The 12,423-nt window shown below is 39.8% G+C and overlaps 1 protein-coding gene across 1 annotated transcript in view; it reads left to right on the top strand.

The window, feature by feature from the left end:
* LOC8037160 (MAM and LDL-receptor class A domain-containing protein 1-like) overlaps positions 1-12,423 on the top strand; it is a 233,604-nt gene that overhangs the window by 152,753 nt on the left and 68,428 nt on the right. Inside the window, exons 42-45 of the mRNA XM_040210516.3 lie at positions 271-364; positions 5,407-5,565; positions 10,525-10,710; positions 11,527-11,622. Coding sequence (XP_040066450.1) covers positions 271-364; positions 5,407-5,565; positions 10,525-10,710; positions 11,527-11,622 — 535 coding nt within the window. The remainder of the gene's footprint in view (positions 1-270; positions 365-5,406; positions 5,566-10,524; positions 10,711-11,526; positions 11,623-12,423) is intronic.

Below are 12,423 nucleotides of genomic sequence, written 5' to 3' on the forward strand. Positions count from 1 at the left end.
GCCAGGATGAGACGTTTCGAAATATCGCTCCCACTACGATTATGTGAGAGCTTTCTCTTCAGCTACTTATTGGACTCAGTGCTAATCTAACAAAAAGCATGATTGTCCATTTTGCTTACCCAAACGGCTACCCAGAAGATATGCCTAAGGAAGGTTTCTGTCAAAAATTTATTTTTATTGCTTTTGAGTTTGGAGGGAAATGCCTGTGGAAGTAGTCTGCTCTGCACTTCAAAGAACAATACTTAATTTGAGGACACACTGTCTCAATAGGTTTTCTTCAAAGGGAGACACGAAGCCACGAATGAAGCTGCTTACATCGCAATCGACGATGTCTCTTTTTCAAAAGGATGCCGCGCATATCACGGTGAGTATCTCCATTTGTGTTTGTTATCACACAAGCGTTAACCGAACTTGACGACGTCCAAGTCAAGGTAGCTTATTTGGCCCACATTTGTATTAGTCGACTACACATTATGTTCAGGGGGGTCGCGAACTTATTAAATAAATTTGTTTCAGGGACACCATAGTTGTGTTAATGTACGTAAAGAATTCAACAACAAAAAAAAATGAATCGAGCTAAAATTTAAAAAATGCACAAAAAAAAATTAGACCAACGCCATTTTTTGTTATGTTTAAAATGAGTGATTCTCTAAAAATAATGTCAATCTGACCTTGCTATTTTTCGCATTTACTCATGGGTAGACCGGAAGGTTAAAGATACTTTTCTGTTTCGCATTAGCATTAACGTGTTTCCTAATTTTGAAAATCATCGTTGCGCGTTTCTGAAGGTTGAACGAATAAGAACCTAATGTGACGAGCAATAGTCTGTATGTAACTCCGCAGTTCGAGTTTTTTTGCAGAAAAGGTCGCAATTCCGATATTTTTTCTACAAAACAAAATATCGCGGGTGAAGTTTGGGGATGTTTTAGCTAGCAATTGAGGCGTATTCTCTTTATTTATTTTTTCTTACAATTTATGTAGCGTAGAATATAAAATCGCACGGGTATTTTAATAAACCTAATTAAACACAGTATGGCTCAAGCTAAAACAGAGTTTTGACTACTCGTCGCAGATATTGTGGATTGTGAATGTTGTATAGCCACTAAGAGAATAAGACATTCGGGGCGTGGGGAGTTTCGAGCGTCTAACAGTCACTCCAAAACCAACGAGATTACATCATTAGCTGATAACGCTGAAAAAACAAATCAGGAACTAATAAGCGTGAACGGTACAATAATAGTCATAATAATAATAATAAATATTTATTTAATCTGTCCAACAACAACAAGAGTGGCCCTCACTTTGGTGCACACAATAAAAAATGTAAAAACCAAGCGAACGAACATGGCCAATCAAAGGACGAGATAACATAAAATTGAACAGTGAAGGAGAGGCGCGGAAAGTACGCACGCTAAATGGTTGCCATGTGGTATCTTAACATTTTACGGAAAACGAAAATGCCACCGAATATATCTAGGCTAGACAACGCGATTCTATTGATTGTTTTTCTTTTTGTTTTGTTTATTGTTGTGTTAAGTTGTCAATGAATAGCAGTGCCATTGCAGAAACTTCAGCAGACATTTTAGCTTCTCAAAAATCCCGCTGGGTTATCTCACCCGCATGAGTGCGAGATTACACATCTCGCCCCCCCCCCCCCCCCCCCAAAAAAAAAAATGTTTCAGCAATATTATATCAAAACTTAATGAGCAACTTTAATTGAAAAGGAAACAAAAATGAGTGATTGGTATCGCTTTAGCGGCATGAAATATGATCACAGCCGAAATATTACATCGAAGGGAGGTCGCGCACTCTACTAAAAACGATTTTAATGTTGCGGACAGCTGCTCTTTAGCGGGTGGCAAGCGGGTTGGCTTTTAGTCGACGAACACTGGCGCAGCACACCTGTGACGTCACGTCACGGTGGAGCTGCGGTTGTTTGGTTGTACAGCGTACCGCCGGCACCACGATGACGTCGCGTTCCAGACGTATGGCTGATGATCAGTGTTGCCATCCCTCTATAGGATCGTTTCGGTTTTGCCGTGGATTTCGGAAACCGAACTTTGAGCCGTGATTGTTATAAAACTACACTCAATATTGGGAAAAAATCATACCACGTATTTCAGGGACACCGCCTTAGCTGAAAAAAGACGTAATCTAGCATTGAAAAATATTCACCTGAGTCGCCCTTTACTGATAAGGTATTTATTCATTGTGGCCAAAGACATGACGTATGAGAACCCAACTATCAAGAACACAATTTCGGGCTGGAAATTGTTTTTGTTTTTTTTTCACATGAAAACTAAATATCGAGAAATGGCCAGCTTGAATCGCGCTCACTTTTTTCTAAATGGTCAAGTGCCATTTTCCGTGGTTTAGATACAACCACGAAACATAATCAGGCATTGGTCATCGAAGGCAGCAACTCAATACTAAAAATAGACAAAATATTATACAAATTTTTGTGAATCCTAAGCTGCTGCCAATAATTAGAAACAGAAAAAAGTTTTACAGCCACGTGACTTCCTGAAACTTTCTCCTCCTCCATATTTCTTCTTCCTCCCCACTCCAAATTCAGAATCGGTTTGTCGCTTTTTTTTAATATACGTGACATAGTAGCAAAATATTGATTGGGTAATCGTCTGAGACCATAATTACTAGCCTGTAAAAAAATAATAAAATCAAATATTTGGGGGTGTCAGTGTCCCTTCAAGTCTCGCGTGGCGTGTATTGTTTTGTTCATACATCTTTATTTGTTAATTTGTTATTGGTGCTCTTCTCGGCTTAAGACGCAGTCTCTTTACCTGTAGTACTACACATTAACTTTATTGCATATTAGTACCAGTTAGGCCCTTTATGGCTTCTGAGTGATGTTATCAGTCCATATCAGAGCCAGAGTTGGAACTTCGGTGCCGGAAAAAGTAGGCTTACCTAAAGTTGTAACAAGCGTAATAGCGAATATAGTGTTTGACAAGGTGAAAACGACAGTGACGATTTTCTGTAGCACCGCCTCCAGCCCGATCTTTCTACCTCCGACAAGATTTGGGCGGCTCGTGCACCCCGAGCGCGCGCCCGCAGTCGAAGCACGGCGGAAGGCACCGAGCGCACTCGTGAGAGGTCGGGCGTTCGGAAGACACGCCCCATCATTATCATTCTGTCATTAACTGTAAATTTAGGTATTTTGTGTTACATGGTGAGTACTGCATAAACTGCCTCGATTAAAAATATTGCCGCGCGCGCAGCTGGCCAAGAAGGCAGCGCGCGCGTGGCCTAATGGTTATCGCGCTTGCCTTCCACGCAAAAGGCCAGTGTGCGATTCCTGGCCGCGGCTACACATTTTTGTTGACACTGTAATGCGATGTTCTGGTGAATTGGAGAACCGTCTTGCTGATTCTAGGTTAGAATGTTCCACGCGCCAAACCTTCTACGTCGAACGATCCAAAAACCCGCGAGGGTACACAACGGATTCCGCAAGGCGAGCGGAGTCAGTTTTCGCCCCAGCGTTCGACTCCGCTGTAACGCCGACTTCGGCGCCCGCGACGCTGTGTTATTATCTTTTGTACCCTTTTATTTTTGGCACAAGTTCGCACACATTAAACGTTTACTTCTTCCTGTTTATGTCTTGTTTTTTTGGTCACCTCCCGTGACAATATGCAAATGGGATATATCACAAAATTGCGCGCAGTGCCGGCACGGCGCTTTGTATATGTATGGAACGTCCATAACAAGGTAACGACATTTTTAATCTGAAAGCATTAACTGCCTCATTTGAGCGACGCCCGTAAAGTCGGCAGCTAAATTCCCATTGGCTAAGCGTTGTCTGTAGCAGCGAAACGGCATTTAAATTCCCATTGGATGCGAAAAATTTTGAAGGGAGGTTCCTGTAAACGAAGTAACTTAATGGCTTTGAAAAAAAATAATTTCGTTCATTTCGGTGTGCATTGGAATGGAAACCGGGACTTTGGGGTACGAGACGAGCACACTTCTCCGACGCCCCGCTGCTGCACGGTTCCGGCTGACTAAAGCTGTGCCGGTGTTCCGTTTTGCTAGTTACGTGTAGTACAGCCGAAGGCAACCCTAGGCCATTGGAGAAAGGGAAAGCATTTGGAGGGCTGTGGAGGAAGAGAAAAGCCTCGTTTTCTCTCTAACGTTTCTAGTGATCTTCCTTTCTACCCTCGCCCTCCATTGCTCTCCTCTCCCATCCCGCGTTCCTAGTGCTCGCCCTTCCTCTCTTCGCCTGCTGTTGACTTTGCTAGCACTGCACGCAACTAGTGACACGTAGAACAGTGCGTGCGTCATGCGCTCGCATTCCCACACGTAAACAATCTTGAGTATCACCCACGATTTTTTTCTCGCCCTCATCACTTGCATTGGGATCCATTTGAAAAAGAAAACGTTCCGTTGGAAAGTCAAATGAGCTGCTCAGTTCTGTGATTTATGAACCATATTTTAAATGGTGTTCCTCTTGAACGAACGTAAATGTTATTCTGATAATAGCGATCATCACGCGGTCGTTGCAAATTTTGATGTAGCTGCTCGTCAATCTATTTATAGAGCATGTAAATGTGTGTATGTGTGTGTGTTTATTTTCTTGAAGATACATTATACAAAAATCTCATTCAAAATTGAGAACCTTATTTTTTTTTTTTTTTTTCCTTTGAGTGTTTAGCCGAAAATCTAATGTTAAGGAGTTAGGGTTAATACTTAAGTAAATGTTTCTTGGCCATACGTACTAATAATACTGAGTTTATTAAGCAGAAAACGTAAAAATAAGGAGAAACCATGAGTCACTCTCCATCGTATTCGCACAATTGGTAAGCGATGGAAGGCATGCACGCACTGCTGCAAAAATAAACCGTCCTATAAATTTTGCAAGTTAAATTATTTAATGGCACTACGTCAACTTAAATTCTATTCTATGCTTGCCAAAAAACGTTTTTCGAGGTTTACCTAGTTTTGGCGGTACATGAAACGGAGCGCAAAAGATAAAATAGGACCCCCAACTTGCCGCATAAACTAATATCAGTAACAAATTAAGCCGATAAAGCGCTTCTGGATGTCTTTGGGGGAGCGCCCTCTAAGTTTCCGACACAATATTTATTTGTATTCTAGTTATCAGAAACAGACATGACCTTCTGCTTCAGAATACCTACCATCTCCAATTTATATCTGAGTGTGAACGAAGGACTCTTGCAAGGTTCGACGTCGTGCCTCAAGGAAAAATCTTTTTTCAGAACTTATTCTTTGTGCGTGTCATATCCGAGGTGAATTTACTACCAGCGGAAGTAGTGTGCCTCGAGAATGCTGATTTAATTTAGGTGCAATGTGACCCCCGCACTAGTGCCTAAGAGGCGCTCCGGGTTTTTCTCTTAAATGAAGAATGCAGAAACATGACTGCGTATTTTACAGGAGTCTGGCCCGGCCCGCCTTCGACGCCTGCCCCTACCAAACCCCCAACCTGTTCCAGTGATCAATTCACCTGCGCCCCTTCCGAAACATGCATTCCAGCAAACAAAAGATGTGACTTCAAGGAGGACTGCATGGACGGGTCGGACGAGAAGAACTGCGGTGAGTCGCTGTACACGTTTTTTTCTTCACAAAATGTAGTTATAAGTAGCTTTCATTATAAAAAATGTAAAAAATATGAGTAACGCAAAAGAATAATTCAAACATTTCACAGCTGTTTAAATTTATCAGCAAGCGTTTCTTCGCTATATTTAGGTAAACAATTTAAGTCGTGTCTAATTATCTGCTGAAGCAACTTCTCTTGCTACGTTGAGCGGGACAAAATTATTGAGTATTAATTTATAAAAATGATATTTTTTTTAGATTATCATAGAGGGTCAATTTTATATGTGCACAATTATATACTAAATCGTTACTTTTATTATATTAAAAAAACATTCAGTCTTAATTTCACACAAGTAATCCCTAAATGTGGCGGGGATACACCAGGGGAATTTTTATATTGTTTTGTGGTTAGTGTTGCGGAAATATTCAAATTTTGCAATAGTAGCATTCAATAACATGCTGTTTTATATTCGCTTGGTGATGAACTTTGATATTCCTATTCTTCCACAGGTTGGCTTTGCCTTCCTAGCTCACTTTTTTTTTCTCTACCACGGTTAGCGTGTTTAGTTTTATCGCCCCAGTCTCGGGTAATTTATCCAAATTTTAAATATACAGGAGCTCGCCTGAGCTCTGACAGTGATTTTGTTGATCGTGGCAGGTGTGCCCCATTTGAGCGCGATTCTTACCGAGTGCTGGTGCGTCGCGTGGAAGCCACAACCGTGGAGTTCGCTTCAACGGGTCCGGCTTATCAGCAATACACCGGTGCTTGCTTAAATGCGCACTCAAGGGACTGACTTATCGCGATCAACATTGCGAAAAGAAATATTGTTGCCGCGTGCTTAGGGGGAAACCTCACTTTCAAATCGGCATGGTGCAAGCACGTGAAGGATGTATTTAAAAAGTAAAGGTAACTTCGTTGTGGATGATATCTACATTGCAGTAAAAAATTTTCCAATGTGTTTAGTGATGCCCTGGCAACCTGTGTTAATCATTAAAAAGAAGATATTTGCATATACAAAGGATGTTTAAAAATATTCATTCTTCATTTAAGTATAGCTGGGCATTTTTGTAAAGTTAATTTTATGCCAAATGTACTTTTTTTGTCTCATTCCACTCTACGCATTGGTCTTTCGGAAGCGAAAGTTAATAAATGTGTCTAGATTAAATTAACTTAGCTCAGAAATGAATAAACGGAAGCTTGGCAAGAACCTCTGCCAGCTGAGCTGGTTTCCTCTTAAGCATGCTGCAGTAGTAAAATGCTTAAGAGAAACCGTTCTGGCTTCGATTGGAAAATATTTCTCCAAGACCACTATTCGCTTCCAATTTGCTTCGTGATCAAAATCCACTTTTCGCACAAAGCTAATTGTGGCACATCCTCATTTTCACACCCATGAAATTTATTGGCAATATTGAATTGGTGCATAAGTATACACCAATTAAAATATTTTAGCTAAATATGCCGATAAATTGCGTTCTGTTCAGTTCAAAGGGACTTAAGTATGCTACATTCAGTGCACATTTTCGTGACATCTGAGCTCTGACAATGTCATAAAGAACACGCAGAGGTTTTCCAAAGTATTTTGCGTTTTCCGACTTTAAGTATGGAGTTAGGAAATATTACATCTTTTTTATATCATTTCGGGGATAAGGCAATCTAGAAATTTTGTTTCCTCTATATATTGCGGCGTCGAACAAACGCAGTCATTATTTATGCCAAGGCACCCAGGCTTTTAGAAAATATGAGCATGGATATCACTTTTATTCCTTTTAGGGGCTAACTTTCGTGAACACCATGATATCCTCAAAAGTTAGCCCACCAATGTTATTCTACGAAAGTCAAAACACGAAAATTTAGCGTGTTTTTTTTATTCAAAGAGAAACGTTCCAGAACCGTTCACTCTGAAAGTTCTATATTTCGCGGAAAATAAAATAGCACTAATCCCCCCGCCAAGCACTTGGGAGAGCTTAGCGCTGCAACTTACGAAGATAGTCGAGTAATGACGAGGCTGATATATTTATAACTAAGATAGTCTTGACTGCGGCAGTAAGCAAACTGAAACCGCAAGCTTAGTTCCCGGTGCAGACTGTATTTTCATGTCTAAACGTATTATCACCTAGCAACGTCATTTTCTGAGCCACCTTGAGATATATATATATATATCAGCGATTGGCTCACCCAAATGTTTACAGGAGACTAATCACTCCAATTTTTTTTGTAGATTATGTTTTTTTACACTTCACACTTGGGCGAATATAAAACAAAATGCATTACACTTCTGCTTCAAATATTAGAAATGATATCGCTCAACGCCCTCAGTCCTTTAGTTTGAAGGCTGCATACATTAAAAACACTGTAAAACTAAAAATAGTACAAGTCATTATGTTGCAGCGAAATCAGCCACAGGTGGGAATATTTCAAAAAGTCAACTTATTGTTTTTTACTTTTACACAGTGCTAGTCAGCAGAACTAAATTTACATTTTTATTTTGAACATTGTTAATGCCAGTTCGAGGCACTGTCCATTTGGCAGAATGCTGCTCCCCTTGATTTCAGCAAGAACAAAATTTGATAGGGAAGGTTGGGTGGTGGTCGCATGGACAACAAATTACGACAACCAGAATACTAGAAAAAAGCTGCCTAAATTACGTAACCAATTAAACGATCATGACCTGAATTTAGCAGAAATATTAATAAAATATCTTTAATATCAATTCAATTCAATTCATTTTATTTACTTCCATTTGTACATATGGGCGACGGAGACAGGGAAAAAAGCTGCAAAATGTGCAGCTTGACAAAGCCCCTGCCGCCTATCGGCAGATCGGCAGGCAGGAAACGTTAACAAAAACATTTTAAAGGCGAAAAAACAAAACCGGCAGTTCTATGCTATATATTATAATATATAATATGTTACAAGTTTTGATGAATAAAGCAGCAGTGTTTTTGTCCTTCATTTATTTTTTCACAATTTATTTGTTCTTGTTGGCTTGCTGTGTGTTCAAAACTACTGTTGTTTTGATTTCTACTGTTTCTATATCTCTGCCATTAATCGTATGTAGGGAATCGACGACCCCGTCATGCTGTGTATTTAAAACTTTTCTTCACTAGCTCCACCATTAGTGTTGAAGGCAATTAATGAATTATTAATATTATTATTATTATTATTACCTTCTGTCGCCATGATGAGGTTAATCCGCCTGGATGTTTAAGAAACACTAAGCATGGAAAGAATTATTTTTTTTTAAATTGCCCGGATCTGTTATGTAACCAACACTCCGCGAGCAACATTTCGCAAATGTTTACATCGCGCAGCTTGGTTTAATTTTTAAAGGTGAGAAATTTTAAAACATTAATTTACTTAGAAATGTGAACCGGAAATACCCCGCGAGTCACACGAATCGTTTGCACTTTGAACGAGATTATATAGATCGTGTCCTTTAAGATTCAAGGTAAGACTTTTTTATTGAAGTTGCCGACATGGGTCCTTCCGTGTATTGAACCTTCAGGACAGTAGCGAACCTGAATAAAATGTAACAAATTAAGAGCGTGAATTCGCAACCTGCGGCGGCAGTCTGCAAATGAAGGATGTGTGGGTGTTACAACAGACTTGAGATGGCAGCGAGTCTTGACATATAACTGAAGTAGTTCGATAAAGAGCATTTCTTGTTAGTTTTCTCTTCATGCATTGTTTTATTATAAAAAAGAGCATATTGAAATAATACACTGCGTTGAAATAGCTTTTCACATAATTTGACTAAACAGGTAGTCTGCTTTTAGAAATCAGAATCTGCGTTCTATTTATTAGCTGCACAACCTGTTGGATTTTTTGCACCAGTCAGACGCGTTTCGTTAGTAGACCGAATTCACCGATACTGAAGTGAATATATATATATATATTGTTTTTAATGTCTGCTGAGCTGAGCACATGATTTAAAGATTTTATATAAAAAGACAATTTATGCATTCTCCTTGCTGACTAGATTTTTCCTTATCTTTGTCCCAAGTGCTAATTAAAAATGGAGCGTGCTTTAAGGTGCAATTCTACACACGAAAGAATAAACAAATACACCGGAGCGCGCAACATGACATCCCAGTGTGTACTGGAATACCTCGTTCATTAAGTGCCTATAGCGCTAAATATTATGATCATCGAACTCTTTGATAATTATTGTTGAACTAAAAATACAGTGTGAGCTTATTTTGTTTAGGTAAATAGGTTAATTAGTGTTAGTTCTATTCAATATATTTTTTTACGCGCAGGGGTAACGAACCTTGTCAAAGCAATTTTTTTTCATGTTTAACGACAAGCTGCAGCTGAGGTAGTGTGTCATTCTTACGAAAGATCATCGTTGGGTTCCCTTTGTACCTACATGTCAATATGTGTGCAGCTGGTTCTATCCATTTGTTTGGTGTCTTCGGCCCAAATGATTGGTTGGAGATATCCAAGTTTATTTTGAAGTTGAAGTTCTTATTCCATGGGGAAGAGTCGCAATTGTATATTTCCTTCTGAAGCCAGAGCAGCGTGACACCCCCCCCCCCCCCCCCGGCCCTCAGCACAGAATACAGTGTTCTTTTAAAGATAAAGATAAAGTACGCAAAGTAAAACGCTCAGTTCCTTAAAAATGTAAAGGTACAGGGACGATACCGGTGCTAGAGCTTAAATGAAAAGCTTTATCTTATAAACGAAAAAAGCAATGTTATCAAACGTTCAATCCCCAAATCATTTGACGCCATTCATTCATCCCCATGTTTTCATGGTCTTCTTGTGTCACCATTCCTTTGTGAAACACTAAGAAAATATCGTGTAACCTTGAATAAGACGAAGGTTAGTCCTGAAAACTTTGGCATAGTGTGTAGTGTATTTCTTCGGTGAAAAGAACACACAATTTTTTAGGGACAACGACTTTAAAACATTTAGGCGTCCATCAGTGTTAACGTTGATTCTAACCTTGACAGGAGCTTGTGACTTCTCAATCGATCTGTGTGGTCTGACCTCCGCTGATCCGGATGCAAGGTACACGTGGAACCGAACATCGGCTCAAGACGTAACCAAGAACCCATCGAGTAATGTTGGGTTGCCGAAAACGGGCAGCAACAAAGATCCCCAAGGATTCTACTGCGCCTATAGGGAAACAAATCAAGGTGACGTGTGGATCCATTAAAAAAAATTAATTCTTGCGGCACTTTCGCTTGTTTTTAAGGTATTCTCGTAGCTCGTTTACGTCGTCCCGTAACGCTGTCCGAAACCCGCTACGATACCCGGAACTCAACAGTGAAGGTCGTTGGCGCGCAGGTGCTGTAGCGGGTTCATTGTTGCGGAGGGCTTAGTGGAGGGGGAAACGCGGCCTACGAAAACTTTCTATTGCTATAATAATTTGATAAATGCGAAATTAACTTCCATTGGGCATAGTTGAATGCTGTTTATCTTGGCTGCAAGCTTTTCGTATTATAGGTATTGGCTAATTAATAAAACTGTTTTTCAATAAAACGAAATAATGAGGAATTGCAAGGGGATTGGCCGGCACCTCGTGGCGCATAATGAGGGAGCTGGGGATATTGCCGTTTTTCTCGGAAGACAGGGAAGATGTTAGTGTAGTGTCTAGGCAATATTGTTTTTATGTCATTACTGCCTGGCTGATATTTTCGTCAAACCCATTTGAGAAGCTTCAGCATGATCTCAAAGCTTTCCAAAAAAGAAAGACTTCCGTTGAACTCGCACGAAACATATCGTACATGTATATCATTTGTGCATTTATTGAGTACCGAATTACAGCGGATGTTTTATTTGCTAACATAGTTTCATGGCGAATTCCCTGCCAGAATATAGGCCACTTCATCGATAAGCTAAGCTCAGGTCTTTGCACATTTTCTTTATAATTTTTAGCTTACACGCCCGTCTTGGTCCTTTGTTGCAGAGGCTCCTCAAAGCATTTGAACTGTAACTTTGTTGCTTTGCAGATGATCCACAGGGGCTGGTGAACGCCTTGTTGACTCCACGTTTCGGTGAAATTGCACACCCATGTACCGTCAGTTTTTATGCTTTCATCAGTAAACGTAAGTTTGTCTCTGTAGTTATAGACGTGTGCGAGTTCATAAAATCTTATATTCAGCTCTCAATCACCTTATAAGAAACACACTATTCTTGCCGCTCTTAGTTTAGAAAGGATTCCAGCATTCGAGCTAACGCCGTAACTTCGCTTGAGTGACACCAACATGTTGGCAGCTCGATGTGAATATTTTATTGTATTGTCAGTGCACGTTTCTTGTTTCACAATACTAAGTCCTTCATTACGGGCGGTAATTTCATCCCAACTACATGACTTCTACAAAAAGAAGCATATTGCATACATAGTCCAACAAAGAAGCATAGTAATACCTAGTCCAATATTCTGCTCTATATACATAATTAAGAGAAACAAAGTATATTTCACCAAATATTATCAAGTGCACAGATCTAAAACGTTACCTTCATTAATCTTTACATATCATTTTTTCGGCTTTTCACTTTTCATTATACCTGCCCGTGTATAAGGCATAGAAAAAGTGATTGTTCCAGAGTGTTGGGATTCAATTCGATCTCACAATGATTTTCTGTTGTATATATTTCGTGTTTCATTTATGCCCAGCCCGTTCTATTCGGGTGCGAGCAAGCAACACTAAAAATTAAGTGCAGCGGAAGAATTGCATTACTTTATTTGAAAACACTCCTAAGTACTTAGCCTTAGCAGCTCTGATACTAGAGTTAAAATAAAGACAAGTTTCTTCGCAAGGAACTACATCTTCGTAGAAGAGTACAATGTGGAAGGAGTTTGTGATGCATGGCGAAATAAAAACGGCGCGAAGGGGCAAGACGAA

This window comes from Ixodes scapularis, unplaced genomic scaffold (assembly GCF_016920785.2).
Source record: "Ixodes scapularis isolate PalLabHiFi unplaced genomic scaffold, ASM1692078v2 PGA_scaffold6__148_contigs__length_123643588, whole genome shotgun sequence".
Classification (NCBI taxonomy): domain Eukaryota; kingdom Metazoa; phylum Arthropoda; class Arachnida; order Ixodida; family Ixodidae; genus Ixodes; species Ixodes scapularis.